The 26,738-nt window shown below is 42.9% G+C and overlaps 1 protein-coding gene and 1 non-coding gene across 4 annotated transcripts in view; one reads left to right on the top strand and one right to left on the bottom strand.

The window, feature by feature from the left end:
* Positions 1-9,827: 9,827 nt before the first annotated feature.
* Positions 9,828-9,902, top strand: Trnat-ugu (transfer RNA threonine (anticodon UGU)). Its single transcript has one exon. It is a non-coding gene; the product is annotated as a tRNA-Thr (tRNA).
* Positions 9,903-13,202: 3,300 nt separating this feature from the next.
* LOC126458000 (ATP-binding cassette sub-family C member 4-like) overlaps positions 13,203-26,738 on the bottom strand; it is a 310,841-nt gene continuing 297,305 nt past the window's right edge. For all 3 annotated transcript variants that reach the window (XM_050094772.1, XM_050094773.1, XM_050094774.1), the window contains 3 exons: positions 14,984-15,113; positions 13,543-13,653; positions 13,203-13,415 (listed from right to left, as the gene is read on the bottom strand). In XM_050094772.1, the coding sequence (XP_049950729.1) occupies positions 13,389-13,415; positions 13,543-13,653; positions 14,984-15,113 (268 nt within the window). In that variant the 3' untranslated portion in view covers positions 13,203-13,388. The remainder of the gene's footprint in view (positions 13,416-13,542; positions 13,654-14,983; positions 15,114-26,738) is intronic.

The following is a 26,738-nucleotide window of genomic DNA, read 5'->3' as shown; positions in this document are numbered from 1 at the left end:
CTTGAGGCATCGTAACTAATGGCATACAAATAACGCAGTCTATACTCATCGAGTATTTGAGAATGAGAGCACTTCGCGACTTTCAACGACCTTTAAGCGTAATTTTAAACCTTGATGAAACTTTCTCTCGCTGATCCCGGCGGAAAATGACGAAAGGAAAAAATTTTATCTCCTACTACATTTTCGCTATTCTTGCAGTAAAAATTCGCATCAACCATGACGTTTTAGTGTATTACTTCTTTACTACTAACTGTGTCCGTAAAATGTTTTGCAGACGGTATTCACATATGCCACTGGACGTATCCGCGAATTATATTATTGTATGACACACAGTTCAGGATATGTGATGTCATAAACACAGAGATGCGTGAAAAACTAGCTTTTGCTTAAAATGGATCGGAAATTAGCCGGACTATATTCGTACAGCGTTTCGTAATGAGAAATTTTAACTTTAAACATGATTTCAAGTCTTTCCTGAACTTCTCCTCGCTTAGTTGCTTGATGTCAGATATTTAATACATGGACTCATTTGTAAGGTACGGACATGTTTGAATCTGTTTTATACATGGGAGTGAGATTCTTCAAAGGATAGGGAGGGCCTTCCCTAATCTAAGCCTTGAGATTCATCTCTAACTGCCCGGCTTGACGACGAGCATTAAATACTGATCTTTCTTCCTCCCTTCTTTTCGAGCTCATGTTAAAGCACAATATTCATTATGTACAAGTTACCTAGTGATTTTTGGTTAATTTTACCTGGTAGGTAAGTCGATATTTCCTAATAACGACAAATTATAATAGTAACATATTACTACAACATGTTAAAAACGTGCGCGACGTGTTGCTAAAGATTTGTTTCTTGTTTGACTTAACACTACGTATTTCTGCAGAATCACGCATCGTACACAATCGAATATTATAATTATGTGTTAGTCACGAATGACTGCCACTGTCGAACGTTCATCCAGCATTACAGCTTCAAATACTAATTAGGGCGTAACTGTTTCACAAAAAATAAATTGGAATTTATTCCCACTGCGTGTTCTGCTTTCTTCCAAATGAATGGTAAAAAATTCTATGGTTTTCTACAGAGATTTTCTTCACATCCTCACTTCCATTTTCACGTGACGTTAAAATGCGATATACGTTCTGAGATTCTATTCCAGCTTTAAAAATATGGCGGCCAGAGTGAAATGATACATTTGGAGAGCAAATTTTTTGCTTGCTTTGAAGAACGTAGAAACGTGCAAACGATACAGATACCAGAGGTATTGGCGCATACCACGTTTTATTCGTATCAAAACATTAAGCCGGTCAGTAATTCACCCCATGTGGCTAATAACATAGTTTGCTGAAAACCGGTTATTAGTCGTTGTTACTGGTGATAACATGTTTGTTGGCTGTGGTTCAAATGGCTCTGAACACTATGCGACTTAACTTCTGAGGTCATCAGTCGCTTAGAACTTAGAACTAACTAAACCTACCTAACCTAAGGACATCACACACATCCATGCTCGAGGCAGGATTCGAACCTGCGACCGTAGCGGTCGCTCGGCTCCAGACTGTAGCGCCTAGAACCGCATGGCCACTCCGGCCGGCATGTGTTTGTTCTCTAAGCAACATTTTACTTCACCAGGACTTTATAGAAGGGTAAAATGAAAGAAAAACCTACCACAGTTCGCGTAAATTTTAACGTACTGATGGTATTTGCCTTAGTAGAACATCAACGTTGGTCTTGCAAGCAATAAAACACATTTTGACATGCGAGGCTGGCGTAATGATATATGAACAAAAAGGCTCATACTAAATACTTACATTTGCACACATACAAAGCAAAGCACCACAAATGACGGCAGAATTTTTTCCAAGAGGGTGCAAAATTCTGAAATTTGCAACAATGATATAACTGAGTCAGTGTGTATGAAAACGTGTCGTGCAACAATTACCAAATTTGTTAAGCACACAAGGCTTTTATTATTTAAAACAATTGAAGATATTTCAATAGCATATGCGAAGTACGTCTTTTATGTTACTAATATGAATGTCGAGGTCTTGTTTTTGATCCGAAGATTTGCAACTACATTCTCGTACCAAATATCCAGCAAATCCAACGAGTTATGAAATAAAGCTACAAAATATATACAAAAACTTTATAAAAATTCCCACTGTCAATTAAAAATCTGCCACAGAATGAAAGTCAGAACGCTTGAGGGCTTCCTGTTGGATATTAACAAAAATAACCAACTAAAATGGTAGATTAGTAGTCCTCAAAGTGGAGAAACAGGGAATAAACTTTATAAAAGGCTTATTTAACTTTGATGACATATATAACAAATTGTTTGCATATGAAACTTGACATTTTATCACATTATTAAATTTATTCCATTACTCTCATGATATTTATGTCGCAATCTTAACAGGCGTAGCCGAAGCTGAACAAAATGTGCTTTTAAAGCTATATTTTCTGGGTTGGTCAGGTAAAGTGTAGACTAGGGTGGTATATGAGCCGATGAACGTGGGAAATCTAGCAAAGTCACCCTCAAAATGACCAGTAGAGATGTTCTTCAGCAACTGAATCAATATATTCCTCGTCTGACGTCTCTCACATTATGTTTTGGCAGTGGCAGTTGGACAATAGAATTCGTCGTTAGCGTGTGCCGCTGGGTTGCATCCAATAGAGTGGTGAGGAGATAAGTGTTACGTAATCAGCAGTTTTAAGGACTAGCAAACGATCATTGCCATAAATTCGTGAAAATGTTGTAATAAATAAAGAGCCGTATCCGATTTTCTTGCGGAAGCTTTTGCAAAACACTGAAATGTCATGGTGTACGATATTTATCATTGTACCATACGTCAGGGTTTCTATCCGTTCCAGCTGCATATCAAGAATGGGGGAAAGAACGATTGCTTAATCTCCTGCACCGTAATTAGTCTAATATTGTCTTTACCGTTCCTACGGGAGCAACACATAGGGGCTTAAGTATATTCCTAGCTCCTCCACTTAATATTGGTTCTTACAACTTTTCCGAGGGGTAACATGCGTCTCTATCTTCCAGAATCTATCATGGGTCAAACAAACCTGCGTCCATTCATGTTGACGTTCTGTGAATCTATACGTTTCCCCTGTTAGACGTATTTGTTACAGGTGACACGAGCAGTTTTCTAAGATGGAAATCACAGATGTTACGTAAGCAGTCTCTTTCGTAGGCCGACTGCGTTTTCCTAGTATCCTGCACATGAAACGAAGTCTACCACAAGCTTTTCCTACAACTCAGTTTACGTAATCATTCCATTTCCTGTCCTTACAAATTGTTACACCCAGATATCTATCAGTTGACTGACTGCGACTCATTGATATTGAAGTCATAGGATAGTACTCTTCTGCGTTTTATGAAGTGTACAGTATCAGATTTCTGAACATTTAGAGGAAATTACCAGTCTTCTCACCACTTAGAAATCTCATCAAGATCTAACTGCTTTTTCCAGATTGTACTTCATTAGAGATAATAAAATTATCTAAAAAAATGTCTGTGATTACTATTAATATTCGATGGAAAGTAGCCTAAGCTAATAAACCAGATTGTGTACTCTACCGAACCTCCTGGTAGCAAGATCTAATGCGTAGCGCACCCAAGATAGATTTAGAGAGCTCCTACACAATTCTGAAACTTACGGCACAAGTCTAAGAAACAGTTAACCTCGCGATTAGGTGCAAACGATAACGCGATGCTTAGTGGGCACCATATCGTCCACTTCCATATGGCATGACGTCATCGGTTGTAGTATGGAGGGGCATCTGGGAAATATTAATATCAAAAATTGAATGAATCAGGTCTGATCATTTCTTGCGAATACAGTAAATATGGTAAGTACTGCAGGCACAATACTGTAAACCAAAACTAACAGTTTTTTGTGACATTCCCATAGAGTAATTACGTTGTCGTTTCAGTGTAGTAGAAAACCAGTTCCACCAATATTGTAGTTGTCGGTTTCATAACCCCTATGGTGGCGAATGGGTTGGGCTGCTGGTATGTGAGGATGAAGTGCAGTTCCCCACTGGGGTACGGACTGTAGTGGTGCTGGTGGCTGCAGTCGAATGCTCGCACGTCAGAAAACACCTCTGTTTAAAAAAGTCGTTTATTCATAACAGTTACAGTGATGGAATCGATACTGGAGGAGAGGTGGTTGGGGTCTGTGTCAAAGTGGACTAAGATTGCGGCAGTATGCCGGCGTCAGCAGCCACCCGCCAGGAAGGTGGCAAGTGGCGACAGCGGTGGCAGCGCGAGGCTGTAGTCAGGGAGCGCTGATGCAAGATGATGATGACTACTGGCGACATACCGCAGAGGCAGCCTTTGATGCTGGCCTGCGTTTCTAGCCCTGGAGAAGAGCCATTGGGGTATACACAAACCATAGCCTCCGACATGGCTGATGTTGAAGGCATGTACTTGCTCTGGTAGTTGAGCAGCAACAGTGTTGGCTCGTATGGGGTGATGGACAGTGACAGTGCGGCTGCCTCGGCAGTGGTGGCCGGGCAGTTAGGTGGTTCAGTCTTGAACACACGGTTCACCTGGGACGCGATTGTCAGCAGGTGTTACTCACCTAGCAGGTGACTCAACGGTGCAAAGACACCGAGTAGACTGCATACATGGTTAACTCAGGCAGAGGCCCTCAGGTAGCAACAGCACCTGATTGATTCATCTTGGACTGCAAACAGACTTCTCCTCTGACTAGCGGTAGGCATCAACCGTCTAACTGGGCTTATTGTATACAACTGAACACTACTGAGACTGAGGGCCCGAGTTATGTGTTATGTGCACAGAGGATGGAGAAAAACATGGAAATACCAAAAACACGAAACGTTACCATACCTAATAAGGTGTAGAAAAACCGCGGGCACTCAGAACAGCTACCGGTCATCTTGGAATAGATAAATACGTGTCCTTTATGGTTTTCAAGGAAATCTTGTACCATACTTCCTGCAAAAATAGTGGAAAGTTCAGGTAATGATAATGGAGGTGAATAACGATCATGCATCCTTCTATCCGAAGTAGGCCACAGAGGCTCAATAATATAAAGATCTGGTGACTGGAGTTGCCGGGGGAGACGTCACAATTCATCCTCACTCACGAAACCTGTCGTCCACATTGCAAGCTGTTTGATCAGGGCCCCTTTCATCTTCAAACACAGAATCACCATTGGGGACCAAATACTGTACTATGGGGTGGACCTTACTAGCCAAAATGGTCACATAGTCCTTGGTAGTAATGTGACCCTGTGGAGTAACCGTGAGTCCCATGGACTACCACAATATTGCTGCACAAATCATCACCGAACCCCCGCCATGTTCCACTCGTAGCAGGAAGCAGTCTGCATCGTAGGCTTGGGATGGGATATACCAGACGTAAACTCGGTCACAAGTTGGAAACTGTATGAAGACCAAGACTCATCCGACCAAGTAACTTTCTTCCATTGCTTCATAGTCGCCGTTTCATGGCTTCAGCACCACCTTCTCCTGTTATGGGCATTTGCATTACTTTGATTTTCGAATTCCAGCTCTGCCTTTAATTCCCAAAAAATGGTTCAAATGGCTCTGAGCACTATGGGACAGCTGACGTCATCAGTCCCCTAGAACTTAGAACTACTTAAACTTAACTAACCTAAGGACACCACACACATCCATGCCCGAGGCAGGATTCGAACCTGTGACCGTAGCAGTCGCGCGGTTCCGGACTGAAGCGCCTAGAGCCGCTCGGCCACCGCGGCCAGCTTCAGTTCCCAACTCACGGAACTTACTTCATGTTGTTTTGTTGTTGACAGCATAATGTTCATATTGCAGTTACTTTTACAACTATCATTTCTGGTCACAGTACTTTTGTTGATCACTCAACACAGAATTTCGTACGCTTTGTGACTTAGCAGATGATGTGCTTGCTTTCCTTGTAAGCGATACGGTGGCTCTTGAAACACTTTGGGTACATTGCTTATGAAACAACCCACCATACCAGCACCAACAAATTGACCACATTTGAATTCTCTTAGCTCCAACATAATACACTCACAATTACACGGAACACTGTTCTGACCACAACTGACACTTGCGATGTATTGTCGGCATTGCACAAGTGCCATTCATGGTCATATACAACAGGGCCACCTGCAGGCTTGTTAGCTTCCGCATTTATGTTGGTGCATGCCTCTCTCAGTGCTTCCATATTTCCGTCCAAACACTGTGTGAGATGGGCTGGGTAGCATTTTTCCAACGACAGACTCCTGGCATGTATGCTACAACAGACGTGGGCAGCTGGGTGTCACCATTGAGCAACTATGACTTCGTTCACACTGATTTTTCTGTCTGGTCAGCTCTAGAAGAAACCCTGTCGATGGCGTAAGGTGTCGCAACTTCATTTTTCATACGCACTGGCTGGCTGCTTCACCATTATCAGATCACAGAATATGAATTCTTGCATACTAAGTATGTGCTCTTGTGCCATAGCCCCATAGCATGCACTGAGTTGTACAGGTGCCGGATGTCAGTTTGTGTGATGGATTTCCATGCCTGTTGCACTTAGTCGGTCAATACAAGGACGGTGAATGCTGTTTGTGGATGACGCTGGAGTTGTCGTCCGATGATACACTGGCCTGCTCGATCACCAGATCTGTCTCCGACCGACCACATCAGTCAGGTCACGTTCAGTGGGGTTGCTGCCCCTCTGTGTCCTTACATTAGGGCTGAGTTGTCTGGGGGATGTCAGCAGTGTCGAATGTTGTCAAAAACGCCGTCCTGTTTCACATCACCCTGCGAACTGTTGGAATCAACACCCAAAGCGTAGGTATGGTTTCATTGACGCCCTTCATACCACCACCTTTTCGCGTCGATTTTGAGTGGCGGTGTGTCTGAAATGTTTTTCTCGGTTACCCATAAGAAAACTACGTCATTTCAGCGCGAACATGGCGGTTATGAACTCTTTCTTAAAGAATCGAAAAGAAGTGGTGAAATGTGGGTAAGAGGGAGTGAGACGACCTCTGCATCGTTTGACACATCCACACTTGCGTCGTACAGAATTGTGGTGAAGTTTAGTGGCAAAGCGGTATCATTAACTCATCTTACAGCTCACATGAACTTCTGAACTCTGACCTTTTTTTTTCGTAGGTGTCGACACGTAGCTGTTTCTAGAGTCGCATAGCCCGAGGGTGATGTTACAGGGCAAATCTGCATATTTCAGAAATAAATGCATATGTACCACTTCGCTACTCAGAATATTTGCAATATAACATCATTAGTAGCTTCATATGCATTCATCGCAGTATCTACAGCAAAATTATCGTCTGCAGTCACACTCTGCATCATACAAAATTCATTGGCACATATACTCTCCCGTACATCTGCTCCATGCTCTACCGTTTCTGCACGACACTCGCTATCACCCATAGGGGTAGATATCATTACACCTGAGTCAAAACTGCTATTTACACACTTATTTACTTCAGTAAAGCACATGTTCATTTCTTATGGAACTACAAATAATTCAGACTCTGCATTTTCACAAGATATTGGAGCTGATAAAACACATTAACTTCAGAATATTAGTGCTTCGCGCATCAGTTAAATTCAAAATATTAAATTCTTACTCATTTTGTCCGCCTCGGATGGAGGACCCAGATTCGCTTCCTGGTACCGCCACGTATTTTTCCTTGATGGGAGGACTGGTTGGGTTGTACTCAGCCTGGTTAGGACTACTGAGAAGTTACTCGTCCGATTAGTAGCGGCTCTATATTGTTATTTTTGTTGTATTTTATGCTTTTATAGACAACATTAGCATATATTTATTCGTCTTCAAATGGTGTCCATTGAAATTAAACTCGCTTCGTGTGTGTTTTGTCATGTGGTAATATGTTGGTAAAGAGCAGTGGCAGATTTCTTGTTGAGTCCGATAAAAGTCGCCGTGTTATTTGCAGGTTCGTTCGCCAATCTTCCCAACGTCTCTCCAACTTCACGTCCTATAGTAATTAGAATGACTAGAAAGAGTATATTTACGTTCGAGTCTCATCTAATTACTTATCAAAGATTAACAATCGTTTATTTCTTCCTTGAATTCAGCTTTTACTCTTACTATCGAGTTGGAATGCGTAATATTCACAATTGTTCCCTTCGTCTTTATCAGACCAAGTACAAAATCGGGGTCATTAACATTACATTCAACAATTGGGATAATAAAAATCAGAGATAATGCAATAATGAGGTTCGCTTTTCTTATGCAAGGAGTAACGTCTTGGATTCCTACACACTGCACAGTTTCTGTCCCAGCTAATCCCGTAAGAAAACGTGATATTACAGTACCCGTGTCAACAAACCCCACAATAACCGGGAGAGCGGTTTGCTGACCACATGCTCCTCCGTAACTCATCCGGTGATGTCACTGGAGGGGGATGACGTAGCAGTTCGTCGAGCCCGGTTGGCCCTTCTAGGACCACAGAGCGGAACCACACGTTCTACTTGACCTTATTTTCTGCTTCCGCGCAAGTGCAACTCCTATTTAATCTCTCTAGATCTTGAAATGCCTAATATTATTCACCGGTAAAGAACAATAGTGATTCCTGTTTTTAATCCAACAGTCGTCAAATTCTTTCTGTCTCTTCTCCGCATACTAGGAAGTAACCGAACTGAGCACAACTCTGTTCTCTTCCGGGACCCCTGTTTGCTTCAATATATTTGCCTGATGTGCCGTTACCTCACCTATTTGAGATGCTACAATTCACAACATTTCCTCAAAGGTAGCTCCCTGTGGTATTGAGCTTGACATGGTTGACCGACTATAAATTGTAGAAATAAAAAATGACTAGAAAACAAACCAGAATGACCATGGGGGCCTTTAAATATACTACTAACATAGTACATCTTACTGAAACTTAATTCCTTTGCCTCAATTGCTGCACATGCTTACTACTTTGCATATTTCACAACAATGAGCCATACTCCCTGCTCTCAAGAAAATACGTTGCCCATTCCGAACGGAGTAAACTACCGTATATTTTTTACAATTCTCAGAACACCATCCTAGTTAACTTTCCTCGTCGTGGACGTACAGATACAATTAAACATCTGCCAATAACTCACTGACTTTCCATTACCCTTGCAATAAAAAACAAAAAAAAGAAAAGAAATACTCCACTCACCGTACTGCATGCTGACGGAGCTGCAGACTAGAGCTGTCGACAATGTCAGTGATCCAGTTGCTTGTAGCAGTCGAACCATATTCTCCGCAGAGTATCGAGATTCTTCTGACATCAATACGTAGGGGCGAAAGACCCTTCTGACTCCAGATGTCGGAGTTGGGTTTGTAACCTCAACAGTGGACTTAGAATTATATCAATACCTCCAGCTGCTGACGGGCGTTGATATATATCAACGGGGACAGGTGAAAATGTGTTCCCCTACCGGGACTCGAACCCGGGATCTTCTGCTTACATGGCAGACGCTCTATCCATCTGAGCCACCGAGGGCACAGAAGATAGCGCAACTACAGAGACTATTTTGTTCTAGACGGCTGCAGGTTATCAATGGTGTCTGTTCTTTCGGACATGTCCGAAAGAACAGACACCATATCCATATAAGTATATAGTTCTGGCAATACCGGCCTTGACCTTCTTCTTCTGTGCGGGTGCACACATATTCCCCGAACTCTTACGGGAATTGGTAAGAATGTCTTCCACGAGTAATGAGTGTGTTGGGGTGGGACACTACGAATGAATCGTGTGGACATACAAGGTGAGAATGTGGGTCTCGTGGGAGGCGTGCGCGAGATAGTCCCTGCAGTCGCTCTATTCTCTGTGCCCTCAGTGGCTCAGATGGGTAGAGCGTCTGCCATGTAAGCAGGGGATCCCGGGTTCGAGTCCCGGTTGGGGCACACATTTTCACCTGTCCCCATTGATATATATATCAACGCCCGTCAGCAGCTGGAGGTAACATAATTCTAATTTCGTTCTAGGTGGCTGCAGGTCATCAATGGTGTCTGTTCTCCGTGGCAAGCAGGATCAAACAATACATATAATTATATCGACATTGGTAGGTGGATTGGGCTGCTGGTATCTCAGGATGATGTACAGATCCCCCACCAGGGCTTGCGCTGCAGTGTTGGTGGTAGCTGGTGTCAAATGGTGGCCCATCAGATATATATCCCTGGTTAAGAAAGCCGTTTAACTGTAACATTTACTCTGACGGAACTAAAACTGGAAGTGTTGTCTGTGACAAAGTCAGCCACGGACACGGCAATGAACTTGCGTCAGCAGTCGTCCTCGAGGAAGGTGGGGTACACAGCGATGACAGCTGACTGTTTTGCTGTAGTCAGCTCAGCAGTAGTGCACTAATGGAAGGTAGTGGCGGCCACTGGTGACCGACAGTAGAGGCAGGCCTGGCTGCTAGTCCGTTTCTGTCGCAGTGGCAGAAGCCCCACCGTGGCGAGCAGGATCAAACAACAACCTCCACCATGGCTGATGACACTGGCGTGTGCTTGCTCTCGGCGTTAAGAGCAGCAATGTAGGCCTGTACAGGGTGGTGGACAGCTACAGTGCGACCACTTGGGCAGTGGTGCTGTGAAGCTAGGTGGTTCAGATTCAGACTTATGGGTTACCAGGGAGGTGGCCGTCAGCAGCGTCTAACTGAGCAGGTGACTGGACAGTGCGAAGACGCCAAGTAGGATACACACAGACTTAGCTGAGGTAGAAGCCTGCAAACAGCGACAGCAAAGACTGACAGCAGTGGCGGCTGGCTGCGTCATCTCGGAGTGTGAACATTGTTCTCGAGGCTAATAGCGCCGGCCGCGGTGGTCGAGCTACAGTCCGGAACCCACGCGGCTGCTACGGTCACAGGTTCGAATCCTGCCTCTGGCATGGATGTGTATGATCTCCTTAGATTAGTTAGGTTTAAGTAGTTCTAAGTCTAGGGGACTGATGACCTCAGATGTTAAGTCCCATAGTGCTTATAGCCATTTGATTTGACTAATAGCAAGTGGCTTTGAGTGTATAACAGCGCATACTGAGTACAACTGAATCATATTGAGACTGAGGGGATGAATAATGTGGTATACTGGGTGTTTCACAATTCATGTTACATACTCATAGAGGTTGTAAACGGGACTTAGTATATGAAGTTTTACATTGGATCAAAAAAATGGTTCAAATGGCTCTGAGCACTAAGGGACTTAACTGCTGTGGTCATCAGTCCCCTAGAACTCAGAACTACTTAAACCTAACTAACCTATGGACATCACACACGTCCATGCCCGAGGCAGGATTCGAACCTGCGACCGTAGCGGTAGCGCGGTTCCAGACTGTAGCACCTAGAACCGCTCGGCCACTCCGGCCCGCCTACATTGGATCCCATGTCCGGACACCGGACTCGCGTTCGGGGGGACGACGGTTCAATCCCGCGTCCGGCCATCCTGATTTAGGTTTTACGTGATTTCCCTAAACCACTCCAGGCAAATGCCGGGATGGTTTCTTTGAAAGGGCACGGCCGACTTCCTTCCCCATCCTTCCCTAATCCGATGAGACCGATGACCTCGCTGTCTGGTCTCCTCCCACCAAAAACAACCAACCAACCACCCAACCATGTCTGGAAACGTCATCCAACGACATTACAAAGCATCAAAGTTATAGGCACCAGTGCCTGTAAATGTAGGTAAATGCGGGGTGATTCTGTGATGATGTTACAAACTTTCTAGAATTATAGAGAAGGATAAATGTCTCAATTGGAGGTCCCCTGTACCGGGAACGAACCAGACGAAAGCTATACGTGGAAAGCGTCCTGATACCTTTGACAATGGAATATTTGTACTGGCACTGTTGTTGCTAAGACTGTAGGGTAGGCAACTTTCAGAGGTGGTAGGTAGTATGGACAAAAAAAAAAAAAAAGGTCCGGTAAAAAAGGTCTCTAAAACGCATACCTTAGGAACTATGAGCACTTGTTCAATAGAAGAGATGTGTTTCACAGTAGCGAAGATGAACAAGTGCTCATAGCTCGTTGGGTATGCATTTTAGGGCCCTTGTGTACTATACTTTTTCTCCTTGTTTTGGTCCTTACTACTACCTCCGTAAGTTGCCTACCCTACAATCTTAGCAATGACGTTATCAGTACGTGTATTCCACTGTCAGAGGTACCAGAACTGTTTTCCCTTACAATTTTCGCCTTGTTCGTTTCCGGTACAGGGACGCTTACCTCAAATTCAGACATTTATCCTTCATCGTCCTAGAAAGTTTGTAACATCATATGGTATCCCGCTGTATATGCATACGTTTACAGGGGCCTGTGCCTATGACTTTGACACTCTGTAGCGTTATTGGATGAGTTTCCGGATATGGTTTCCTTTGTAAAACTTGATCTACTAGGACCCCTCTAAAACCTCAATAAACATGTATAATTAATTGTGAAACACCCTGTATACATCCCCTGGGCTGGCTAGCGTTTCTCTAGCGAGAGCACTCCTGGCCTGTAAGTTACAATGGGCAGGGATGGCCGGACATCATCAGCGAGCAATTATAACTCCATTAATCCTGGTTCTCCTATCTGGTTAGCTCTTCCAGAACACTCTCGGTCCTGCAACGCGCCGCAGCTTCAGCTTTCCGGATCGTCGGCGTACTGAATATGATTTTGTGTACTGAATATGCAGTCTTGTGTCTCGGCAGCTAATTATCAAGCTGAAATGTGCTTCCCTCAACATGATGTTGGCCTGCTGAATCGATTAAGGAGCAGTTTGATATCTTGGACGTAGCCTTGGCGCAACAGTATGTAGGAAAGCGGCCGTGGGGTATTTTACACCTGCGTACATACTTTTAATACGTAAAAACACTATTACATCCCCAAAAGTTTACATTAACCTTCGCGATGTATCATGTGGTTTTATTAGTCTTTAGTTACTTCGACAACAAAGTCATACGTGAGATACACTTGATAACTGTCCAGAAGAATTTCTGACACATTCTCATCGACAGTCTAACGCTACCGTAAGAACAGATGCTCAATCAAATACCATAATACAAGGTTTGGAAATGAAGGAGAGGAAAAAGACAAAGGTGAGTTTAAAGTGTGTTTTATGAAAGTAGCGTATAAGGTCTGAAATCGGAAATATGAAATTTTTTGATGTATCATTTCATATATTCACTTTCCGTGGCCTTGGACCACTCTCCTAGTTCTAGAGAAAGTGTCGTGCTGCGGCATCTGCACTGAGAAGTGCTTTTATTTACTGAAGACTGTCGAAATTATAAATAAATACATACAAAATTGTGCATTTGTACAATGTTTGCAGGTTCCATTTGTTTTTCAGCGTTTCTTAGTACACTAAATCAATTAAATGCCCATGGAAGTAGTATCTCAGGCACGTTGCTCTTCGTCTTCTCTACAGACGAGTTGTAGTATTGTAACACTGAAATTGAAAACAAAATAATAAGAAGTATTCTTCATAAGTGCTACGGTAACTGGTTAATGACTAGTGAAGGTATGAAACCAGAAGCGTAAAAACTTCACTCTAGTTCTGTGCTGTTGTGGTTTACCTCTTCAGCGGCTCTTCTCAATTGCTCTGCCATGGATGGGCCGGTTTGCTGCACCATCTTGTAAAAGTATCCCTCCTCGTTTTGCAACAGCACGTGAGGATGGTCAAATTCCTGTGTGAATAAAGCAATGACATGCTTCCTTAATCTGAACGCCTACTAAATTAACACAATGTTGCATTCGTCCATTGTTCCAGTATATTTCTTGCATGTAGACAACATTTGAAGTTATTTAAATGTTAGAAGAACGGAAATATTTTGAAAAGTGCATAAGATTTTGAATCACGGCAGCACTTTGGCGATATTCGTTGACATAGAATTAGAGAAATACCTGAAGACATTAAACGTACCACAGGCAGTTCTTCACCTTGCTTTTAATCAGCAATAATACTTGTCTACTTGAAATAATGACTTTCTCAGTCGAATGGTGCGCATCATTTAATTAACAATAAGTTAATATTGAATCAGATTTATATGACCATCAAGCTAGATACTGATTGACTTAAAAGAGCTTTTGCAGGAAAAATTCAGATAACAGTTATTCCAAGTTAAGAAAGGTCTCCATTGGTTCAGTTGCGTCGTCACTGAGTACAGAAATATTGCAGTACAACATACGTGAATGTTTGACTTATTAACTACATACAGGAACAAGAACTTCACTACGCAAAACGCTGTATTTCATATGGACTTGACATTACAAAAAAATAACAAATAGATCTGAATTTCAGTTTTCGGACAGTAGGATAACAGCGGCTCAAATTTTTCCATGTTAATTTAGATACGCCACAAGTGGCACAACGTCTCGGATAATTATCAGCAAGATGAACTGAACTCAAGCTAGAGGTTCTTGGATCCCGACAGGAAGAGAAAATTTAATGTTGGTATAACCAGATAGGGGAGGAGAGGTGGTGTCATAAAGTGCCTGCTGGTCGCCATATTGTGTACGAACTTCGTGGTTAAATTCACAATCTGTTCTCAATGTCTCATGGAGGGAGGACATGTAACACACTAGAAAAAAATTCGTCTGTCGGATGGGGACATTAAGCTTGGCACCCCTCACCCCCTTGCCCCGGTGTTTCTCAGGAGTGGGCAATGTGATAGCACTGGTTTTCTTCGTATGGCTTCTCTCATAGTCATCATCATCATCATCATCATCATCATCATCAACAACAACACATACAAGTCAGAATACTACTCATTCACTGATCACAAATCATCCGAATACAACATTAACAATTACAGTTTAAGATACACAACTATGCACCATGCACTGGCACAGAGTGAGCGCGGTTGAAAAGCAAGGCACTTTCTGAGATGATACATTGGTGTGGGCAACTCATAGTTAAGTGAGTGTATGCAGATCTTCACAGTGACATATGTCATGGAAAGGGAATCTGTTTTCTTTTCTGAGACAATACTTGAATGATTAAACTATAATACGTACCACCATGCGACCAGCATCCATTACAAGCACCTTGTCGGAATCAATTATGGTGTTCAGACGATGTGCCACTGTCAGTACCGTACAGTGCGCAAACTTGAGACGAATGGTCTTCTGAATCAACGAATCAGTGCTGAAAAGAGAATTGTTTGTTTACAATCAATGCAAGTGAAACTAAAAATAAAAAGTTAAAAGCATTAAAAGTCAAATATTTATTAATTCTGTCAGCTTAAAAGTTTGTTAATGTAGCTGGAACAAAAGATGGTTGACTGTATAGTAACTTTCTAGACATCTACATCTATACTCGGAAAGCACATTACGGTGTATGGCGGAGGGTACATCCAGCTAAACTATCATTTCCCCGCCTTCTACATCTACATCTGCATCTACGTGATTACTCTGCTATTCACAATAAAGTGCCTGGCAGAGGGTTCAATGAACCACCTTCAAGCTGTCTCTTTACCGTTCCACTCTAGAACGGCACGCGGGAAAAACAAGCACTTAAATTTTTCTGTGTGAGTCTTGATTTCTCTTATTTTATCGTGGCCGATCGGAGTGGCCGTGCGGTTCTAGGCGCTACAGTCTGGAACCGAGGGACCGTACGGTCGCAGGTTCGAATCCTGCCTCGGGCATGGATGTGTGTGATGTCCTTAGGTTAGTTAGGTTTAATTAGTTCTAAGTTCTAGGTGACTGATGACCTCAGAAGTTAAGTCGCATGGTGCTCAGAGCCATTATTTTATCGTGATGATCATTTCCCCCTATGTAGGTGGGCGTCAACACAATGTTTTCGCAATGGGTAGAGAAAAATGATGTTTGAAATTTCATGAGAAGATCCCGTCGCAACGAAAAACGCCTTTGTTTTAATGATTTCCACTCCAATTCACGTATCATGTCTGTGACACTATCTCCCCTATTTCGCTGTAATACAAAACGAGCTGCCCTTCTTTGTACTTTTTCGATGTCATCCGTCAGTCCCAACTGATGTGGATCCGACACCGCACAGTAATACTCCAGAATAGAGGGGGGACAAGCGTGGTGTAAGCAATCTCTTTAGTAGACCTGTTGAACCTTCTAAGAGTTCTGCCAATGAATCGCAGTCTTTGGTTTGCTCTACCCACAACAGTATCTATGTGATCGTTCCAATTTAGATTATTTGTAATTGTAATCCCTAAGTATTTAGCTGAATTTACAGCCCTCAGATTTGTGTGACTTATCGCGTAATCGAAATTTAGCTGATTTCTTTTAGTACTCATGTGAATAACTTCACACTTTTCTTTATTCATGGTCAATTACCACTTTTCGCACCATACAGATATCTTATCTAAATCACTTTCCTAGTAGTTTTGATCATCTGATGACTTTACATGACGGTAAATAACAGAATCATCTGCAAACAATCTAAGACGGCTACTCAGATTGTCTTCTATGTCGTTAATATAGATCAGGAACAATAGAGGGCCTATAGCACTTCCTTGGGGAACGCCGGATATTACTTCTGTTTTACTCAATGACTTTCCGTCTACTACTACGAACTGTGACCTTTCTAACAGGAAATACGAATCCAGTCGCACAACTGAGGCGATACCCCGCAGGCACGCAGTTTGGTTAGACGACGCTTGTGAGGAACTGTGTCGAAAGCCTTCTGGAAACCTAAAAATATGGAAACAATTTGACATCCCCTGTCGATAGCACTTATTACTTCATGAGTATCAAGAGCTAGTTGTGTTTCACAAGAACGATATTTTCTGAATCCGTGCTGACTATGTGTCGAGGTACTTCATAATGTTCGAATACAGTATATGTTCCAAAACCCTACTGTAAATCGACGTTAGTGGCATAGGCCTGTAAGTCAGCGGATTACTCCTACTTCCCTTTTTGGGTATTGGTGTGACTTGAGCAATTTTCCAGTCTAAATTCTGTGAGCGAGTGGTTGTATATAATTGCTAAATATGGAACTATTTTATCAGCATACTCTGAGAGGAATTTGGTATACAATCTGGACTGGAGGCCATGCCTTTATTAAGTGATTTAAGCTGCTTTGTTACACCGAGGATTCCTAGTTCCATTCGCGAATGGTGTATGAGAAGAATGATTGTCGATAAACCCACATATGAGATCTGCTTTTTCTGTTTTCCTCGTCTTGGTCATTTCACGAGACTTACGTGGAAGCATGTAGCAAGTTGTTCTATTTCTTCAAGTATATTCTCTCGGAATTTCAACATTAAACCTCTCCATGATGCACAATGCTCCTCTTATAACATCAGCTATTGAAATTTAATATCCGTGTAACGCCCTCGCATTTATCAAATGGTACAGTGACGAATCGCATAGCCCTGCGCTGGATCTTCCCTGTGTATTCTATTGATCCTACCTGGTTAGGATCCCAGGCTCATGAGCAATTCTCAGGAATCAATCTAAGAGTGTTTTGTAAGCCACTTCTACTGTGAATGACTTATATTTCCTTGGATTTCGCCGAGAAGAATCTTAGCCAGGTGCTTACTTTTTATTACAATTATTTTCATGTGGTCATCCCTACGTACTGTCCTTCCGGGCAGTTACTCCTAGCCATTCTACGCATGTTACTGTTTCCATTAGTATATCGCTAATAATGTAATCGTACAGTAATCAATGTCTTCTACATCTACATCCTACATCCATACTCCGCAAGCCACTGACGGTGTGTGGCGGAGGGTACCTTGAGTACCTCTATAGGTTCTCCCTTCTATTCCAGTCTCGTATCGTTCGTGGAAAGAAGGATTGTCGGCATGCCTCTGTGTGGGCTCTAATCTCTCTGATTTTATCCTCATGGTCTCTTCGCGAGATTTACGTAGGAGGGAACAATATACTGCTTGACTCCTCGGTGAAGGTATGTTCTCGAAACTTTAACAAAAGCCCGTACCGAGCTACTGAGCGTCTCTCCTGCAGAGTCTTCCACTGGAGTTTATGTATCATCTCCGTAACGCTTTCGCGATTGCTAAATGTTCCTGTAACGAAGCGCGCTGCTCTCCGTTGGATCTTCTCTATCTCTTCTATCAACCCTATCTGGTGCGGATCCCACACTGCTGAGCAGTATTCAAGCAGTGGGCGAACAAGCGTACTGTAACCTACTTCTTTTGTTTTAGGATTGCATTTGCTTAGGATTCTTCCAATGAATCTCAGTCTGGCATCTGCTTTACCGACGATCAACTTTATATGATCATTCCATTTTAAATCACTCCTAATGCCTACTCCCAGATAATTTATGGATTTAACTGCTTCCAGTTGCTGACCTGCTATATTGTAGCTAAATGATAAGGAATATTTCTTTCTATGTATTCGCAGCACATTACACTTATCTACATTGAGATTCAATTGCCATTCCCTGCACCATGCGTCAATTCGCTGCAGATCCTCCTGCATTTCAGTACAATTTTCCATTGTTACAACCTCTAGATATAGCACAGCATCATCCGCAAAAAGCCTCAGTGAACTTCCGATGTCATCCACAAGGTCATTTATGCATATTGTGAATAGCAACGGTCCGACGACACTCCCCTGCGGCACACCTGAAATCACTCTTACTTCGGAAGACTTCTCTCCATTGAGAATGACATGCTTCATCTATTTACGCACAATATTTTACACTGAAGAGACAAAAGTCATGGGATACTTCTAATAACGTGTCGGACTTCCTTTTGCCTGGCGTAGCGCAGTAACTTGGCGTGGCATAAACTTTTACAACTCGTTGGAAGTCCCCAGCCCAAACACTGAGGCACGCTGCCTCTATAGCTGTCCACAATTGCGAAAGTGTTGCCGGTGCAGGATTTTGTGTATGAACTGACCTCTCGATTATGACCCATAAATGTTCGATGGATTTCATGTTGGGCGATATGGGTGACCAAACCATTCACTTAAATTGTCCAGAATGTTCGTCAAACCAATCTCGATCAACTGGGGCAAGGTGACGTGGCGCACTGTCGTCCTTAAAAATTCCATCGTTGTTTGGGAATATTAAGTCCATGAAAGGTTATAAATGGTCTCCAACTAGCCGAACATAACCATTTTCAGTCAATAATCGGTTCACTTCGACCAGAGGACCCGGTCCATTCCATGTAAACACAGCCCACACCATTATGGAGCCCCACCAGCCTGCACAGCGCCTTGCTGACAACCTCAGTCGATGGCACAGTGGTGTCTCCGACACACTCAAAACCTACCGTTAGCTCTTACCAAATGAAATCGGGACTCGTCTGATCAGACCACGGTTTTCAGTCTTTTCGGATCCAACTGAAATGTTCACGAGCCCAGGAGAGGCGCTGCAGGTGACGGTTGTGCTTTTGGCAAAGTCACTCGCGTCCATCGTCTGCTGCCATAGTCAGTTAATTCCAGATTTCGCCGCACTGTCCTAACGGGTATCTCTATCGGACGTCCTACATTGATTTCTGCTGTTATTTCTCGCAGTATTGCTTGCCTATTGACACTGGAAGCTCTATGTGAACGTTGCTGCTCTCGGTCATTAAGTGAAGGCCATTGGCCACTGCGTTGTCCGTGGTGAGAGGTAATGCCTGAAATTTGGCATCCTCGACACACTCTTGACACTGTGGATCTTGGGATATTGAACTACCTAACAATTTCCGAAATGAAATGTCATTTGCGTCTAGATCAAACTACCACTCCTCGTACAAAGTCTGATAATTCCTGTCGTGCGACCATAATGACGTCGGAAACCTGTTTGCGTGAATCACCTGAGTTCAAATGACAGCTCCACCGACGTACTGCCTTTTATACCGTGTGTAATCGATATTACTGCCATCTGTACACGTGCATATCGGTATCCCATGAGTTCTGTCACCTCATCGTATTCAAACAGATCAGCGGAAATCACAAGTTACCTTTGTGTGATAGCAACAAGCCTCTGGAAGATTAACGAGCTGTTCTACGTACTTAGTATGTTTATATGTTTGTGTGCCCGTAACACGTCATGTGACACAAGGCACTGGATGGATCAATTGTTCAGCTGATCTGAATTTAAGACTTCTGCAGATTCCGGAATTTGCAGCGTGATATGGTAACTCTATTAACGTGAGGTGGTGTAGTAAAAGAGCATCTTGTGTAAATCATTTTGCAATTCGTTCACATCATTTGATGACGGCAAATGACACTATCATCTGCTTACAATCCAAGAGGGCTGCTAAGATTGTCTCTCAAGTCTTTTAATAGAGAGCTTCCCGTCAGTTACTGCGAACTGTGACCTTTCTGACAGGAAATCAAGAATTCAGTCACGCAACTGAGACGATACTCCATAAGCATGCAATTTAATTAGAAGCTGCTTGTGAGGTACGGTGTCAAAAACCTATTGGAAATCTAAAAATATGGGAGCAGTTTGAGTCCCCTGTCGATAGTACTCATTACTTCGTTAAAATAAAGAGCTAGCTGTGTTTCACAAGAGTGGTATTTTCTGAATCCAAGTTGGCTGTTTGTCAATAAATCGTTTTCTTCGAAGTGATTCATAATGTTCGAAAATCCTACTGCAGATTGGCGTTAGTGATATGTGTCTGTGTTTCAGCGGATTACTCCTATTTCCTTTCTTGTGTATTAGTGTGACTTGTGCAACTTTCCAGTTTTTGGGTACGAATCTTTCTACGAGCGAGCGGTTGTATAACACTGCTAACAAGGGAACCTCCCCATCGCACCCCCCTCAGATTTAGTTATAAGTTGGCACAGTGGATAGGCCTTGATAAACTGAACACAGATCAATTGAGAAAACAGGAAGAAGTTGTGTGGAACTGTGAAAAAATAAGCAAAATATACAAACTGAGTAGTCCATGGGTCACATAAGCATCATAATGGACAATATGAGCTTAGGAGCGCCGTGGTCCCGTGGTAGCGTGAGCAGCTGCAGAAGGAGATGTCCTTGGTTCAAGTCTTCCCTCGAGTGAAAATTTTACTTTCTTTATTTTTGTATAGTTATTATCTGTCCGTTCGTTCATTGACATCTCTGTTCACTGTAATAAGTTTAGTGTCTGTGTTTTGCGACCGCATCGCAAAACCGTGCGATTAGTAGACGAAAGGACGTGTCTCTCCAATGGGAACAGAAAACATTTGATCGCAAGGTCATAGGTCAACCGATTCCTCCACAGGAAAACACATCTGATATATTCTATACGACACTGGTGACGGCATGTGCGTCACATGACAGGAATATGTTGTCGACCCACCTAACTTGTACACTTGGCGAATGGGTAAAAAGATTCTTCTACCTTGCCCGATTTAGGTTTTCTTGTGGATGTGATAATCACTCCCAAAAAAGTGATGAAACATAAGAGTTTGTCACATAAACTGAAAATAAAAAGTTAAACTTTTCACTCGATGGAAGATTTGAACCAAGAATCTTTCGTTCCGCAGCTGCTCACGTTACCACGAGACCATGGCACTCCTGCGTTCCCATCGTCCTTTATGTTGCCTATCTTCCGTTGAACTACTCAGTTTGTATATTTTGATTATTTTTTCACAGTTCCACACAACTTCTTCCTGTTTTCGCAATTGATATGTGTTCAGTTTTTCAAGGCCTATCCACTGTGCCAACTTATAACTAAATCTGAGGGGGGTGCGATGGGAAGGTTCCCTTGTAAGTATGGAGGTACTGTATCAGCATACGCTGAAAGCAACCTGACTGGTATACAATCTGGACCAAAAGCCTTGCAGTTCTTAATTCGCTACACCGAGGACATGTACTTCTAAATTACTCGTGTTGACAGTTGTCCTTGAGTCGAATTTTGGAATATTTACTTCGTCTTCTTTTGTGAAGGACAACCTTGTTTAGTAACTCTACGTTTGTGGCACTGTCATCAATAACATCACCACTGCTATCACGCAGTGAAGGTATTGATTGCGTCTTGCTACTGGTGTACTTTTCGTAAGACCAGAATCTCTGTGGGTTTTGTGCCAGACATCTAGACAGAGTTTCTACGTGGAAACTATTAAAATCACATCGCATTGAAGTTCGCGCTAAATTTCAAGCTTCTGTACGCGCCTAGGCACTTCAGTATGTGTTAATTCTCATATGTTAGCGGACCATGTAAATGCACAGTAACCATAAGTAGGTCGAGCTTCCTTGGTCACATGTCCCGTGTACTATGCATAATACGTGCTGAATTGTCATAATAACTTTATAATTAAAATAGTAACAAACTCTTCTTTTATATTTCAGTGTCACAGCAGATTCCATCTTGTTCCAGGGGATTTTATACCTGATCCTCCATCACAGTAGTTAAGGGAGAGTGCTCCCATCTGCCGCGTCGTACTCTGACTTCATGTTTGCAAGTTTGCATTATCTGTTGTGTACCCTATAGTATAACATAGTGTTATAGGTCGTTTATAAACAAATATGTATTTATGGAAGTGACGCACATTAAATACACTTATGGATTATATCACTTCTGTTTAACACACCCCTGTTGTTACGTTCAGTTCCAAGTGCCCGTCCCGGCACCCATTGTATATATTCTGCAGGTCTTTCTTCCATGAGCTGCTTCTACACTACTTCTGTACACACCACCCGCTTACTATCACTGATACTAAGGTGGTGTAACCGTAAGGCCGATGCCAACGTTATTAAGATATTAGCGTGTCTTCATATTTGAAACCCAGTTACGAGAGGTGATCCTCGAGAGGAATGAAGTAGTTTTAGGGAAGTTGGAGGTGTATTAAGCCGACAGTTTTCGTCAAGTTAGAAGAATTTATGTGCGTACGTGATTCTTTAAAAGTGGTCTGAATTTCTGATAAAAGTTGTTCACTTCGCCTTGTAACACCTTACGTAGTTGAGCGCTAACTGTGCACAAACACCCTAATTATTAATTCTGCCCTGAGTTCCAAACCACCGTTAAGTTCCATGAAATTTTAATTGATTACTAACCCTAATCCCTATCCTAAAGAAAAAACTGCGCAATGTAATTGTAATTATTGAGCTCCAGAACGACCGATCAGATATATTACAGTTTGCTAAGATATTATTTTCTCTCGCAGGGTACACAACGCTAAACATTACGGGTTACAGGGACATGAGCGGAAAGAACTGCGGGAAGAACTATGGCAGTCAACATGGCACTTGGCATACGTTGCATGAAGTGCTTCGTAACCGATCAAACATCAAATTCAGTTCCATTTGAATTTACGTAAAAGCGATTCTGACATCGTGACTCGCGAGAATTTCGCACTATTCCCAACAACGGAGTTGCATCGTTACGGAGAAACCTAACTCGAAATCGTTATAAAAATAATACTTTATCACGGAGCAGCGACTATTCTCGTCCACGTCCCGGTACGTTCCCTCTAAAACTTAAACCGCCTCGCCTCTACATACGGGGAGGGACAAAACTTGGTAGAGTTGACGGAACGCCAAATTGCTTCTTTTAAAGAGAGCATGCGTTTCCTCCAGTCGGAAGACAATCTCTTCCTAAAATTTTCCATTCCGTCAACGGCTGAAATTTTGAAGACGATGTCCCAACGCTCCCGTTTCAAACGTCCAAGTACAAAGCCCGACGCCTGGGGACGCGTGGCTGCGTCAGGCTACACAGAACTGTAACGACTTCATGCCACCGGAGCTGGCTTCGAAAATAACGTTCCCAGGCCGCTACAACAAAGCTAGCTCAAGAGCCTCCACCTGAATTTGCAAACTTGCATGCCTTCATTTTTGCGCACACCTTCAATCAAACTGGAAAGGCATCCATCTTCAGGACGAGTGGTAAAAGACACATTTTGTACTGACTGCCGGTCGTACTTAACGTCAGAATAAAAGCACATACATTAATGTCCCTAGCGTGATCTTTCCCCCCGGCACGGAAAATATGAGAATGGAAAATAATGGCAAACGCAAGCACAAAAAAAGATACTCTGCCGAACTTGATAAGACGTAACCACCAAAATTATATGAGAGCCGGAATGACTAACGCCTTTCACCCTTTCACAAGTAAAAGCAGGCTAGCGATGCAGCGACTTGAGATCGACATACTGTGCACAGTAATTATTCCATATTCAAGTGGCGACTAAATCCCAACGAAATCATTACGGTACAGACGGCAGATTAGTGATTAATGATTAATTCCTAAACTTTCACGGGTAACGTTGTTACCAAATTAACCATCCAGGTACGCCTCTAAACTAGTCTCGATCTTCCAGTATCTCTCTCCTACTTCCAAACCATCAGTGACCTAGTCCAGGCAAAGTATTCATCTGCGTCAGTCTGAGAATAGGAGACAGCGTCTTAGAGATTGAAGTCTGTATTGGAGGATGTCCAGTAACTTCTACCGCAGCACAGAAAATATCCTGTGAATCTATTTTCAGTAAACTGCGAAATGACTACAGTTCTTTGCTGCTTTTCCTTTCACCAAATTCCTCAAGGTATTGCCTTAATGCCTTCATGTTCGTAACTTCTCCTATGTTACAATATTACTCGAAATTCCAACACATGTACTGAGCGTCACTAGCTCCTTTCGTTATTTTTACGTCGGTCCGTGAATCAACCCTCTGGTCACTCAAACACAGACACACACACACACACACACACACACACACACACACACACACACAAAGTTCCTGCCATCATCAGATTAACTCTTCCTTGATGCCTCTGGATATGTCCTATCAGCAGAAACCTTCTTTTAATCGAGTTCTGCAATTAAAATCTTTGGTCTCTCATTCGATTCAGTACCTCTTCTTTCGTTATCATGTCTACTCACTTTTAGCACTTTTCTGTAAACCTACATCTCAAAAGGTACTGCATTCTTCTGGTATGTACTGTTAATTGTCCATGTTTCAGTTCGATATGAAGGTACACTCCTGACAATGAGACAAGGATATCAGCAGGAGTGCCGTAGGGATGTGTGATACAACCGCTCTTGCTTTTTTTCACGTAAGCGTTCTGACAGATAGAATGAGCAGCACTCAGTGAATGTTTGCTGATGACGGCTTAATACATGGGGAAGTACCGTCGCTGAATGGCTGTGAAAGGATACAAGTCAACTTAGACCAAATTTCTATTTGGTGTAATGAATGGCAGCTCTTTCTACACGTGGAAAAGTATAAGTTAATGCAAATGAGTATGAAAAACAATAATGTAATGTTAGGATATATTACTTCCATTGTGCTGCTTGACTCAGCCACGTTGATTGAATATCTAGGCGTAACGTTACAAAGCGATATAAAGTGGAATAAGCATTTATGGACGTTAGTACAGAAAGTGAATGGTTTACTTCGGTTTATGGGGGCGATTCTGGGAAGGTGTAGCACATGTATAAAGGAGACTGCGTATAAAATATTTGTGCCACCCATTCTTGAGTACGGCTCGAGCGTTTGAGATCCTCACTATATCGCATTAAAGGAAGACACGAAGTAATTCAGAGGCGTGCTGCTAGATTTGCTAGCGATAGGTTTAGCCAACACGCGAATATTACAGAAATGATCGGTAAACTCAAATGGGAATCCTTCGAGAGAACTCGACGCTCTTTTCGCGAGGCATTATTGAGAAAACTTAGAGAACCGGCATCTGAGGCTGACTAGAGAATGATTCTACAGTCGCCAATGTACATTTCGCCTAACGACCGCAGAGATAAGAGATATTAAGGTTCGTATGTAGGCATACAGACAGTCGCTGTTCCCACACTTCATTTGTGAGCGAAACAGGAAAGGGAATAACTAGTAGTGGTACAAGGTACCCTCCGCCACTCCGTGCATGATACCTTGCGGAGTATATTTGTACATGCGCATGTAGATTACTTTCAGAAAAGACTTCTTGATGCTTAAATGTACTAGGATTGGAAAAAAGTAGTGGCAACATTGCTGTGACATGAAGGATGTGCATCCAATGACATGCATGCTGTATGTAGCTGATGGCAGAACGTCATTTGAAGTAGTGCAGTGAGCGGCGACGACTGTGTTTGAGTCAGCTGTAGTGTGTACTTTCTGAAAGTGTGGGAGGCCAGTTCAAGTGCCATAACGGTATGTTTAGGAAACACAAAAAACGTGCATGGATCAAGAGTGAAGTGGCACTTGATTTGAGTCCACAACAGTGTTTTCAGGGACTACGTCAGACGCATGATGATGCAGCATTGCCGTACTGCACGGGAGTGGGATGGATGGAAGTGTTTCGGGATGGCAGGGATACCATTCACGATCGGCCCAGTGATTGGAAACGCCCTGGTTCTCTCCGTGCAGAGAACGTGCGCCCTGAACCAGCTGGTACTAAAGTGATGGTTGTTGTTGAAACTTCCTGGCAAATTAAAACTGTGTGCCGGACCGAGACTCGAACTCGGGACCTTTGCCTTTCGCGGGCAAGTGCTCTACCAACTGAGCTACCCAAGCACGACTCACGCCCCGTCCTCACAGCTTTACTTGTGCCAGTACCTCGTCTCCTACCTTCCAAACTTTACAGAAGTTGTCCTGCGAACTTTGCAGAACTAGCACTCCTGAAAGAAAGGATATTGCAGAGACATGGCTTAGCCACAGCCTGGAGGATGTTACCAGAATGAGATTTTCACTCTGCAGCGGAGTGTGCGCTGATATGAGACTTCCCGGCAGATTAAAACTGTGTGCCGAACCGAGACTCGAACTCGGGACATTTGCCTTTCGCGTGCAAAGGTTGTCGTTGCTTAGTACACTACTGGCCATTGAAATCGCTACACCAAGAAGAAATGCAGATGATAAACGGGTATTCATTGGACAAATATATTATACTAGAACTGACATGTGATTACATTTTCACGCAATTTGGGTGCATACATCC

Source organism: Schistocerca serialis, chromosome 2 (genome assembly GCF_023864345.2).
Source record: "Schistocerca serialis cubense isolate TAMUIC-IGC-003099 chromosome 2, iqSchSeri2.2, whole genome shotgun sequence".
NCBI lineage: Eukaryota > Metazoa > Arthropoda > Insecta > Orthoptera > Acrididae > Schistocerca > Schistocerca serialis.
Note: the sequence above shows the minus strand (reverse complement) of the source record. Positions and strands in the feature narration are given on the sequence as shown.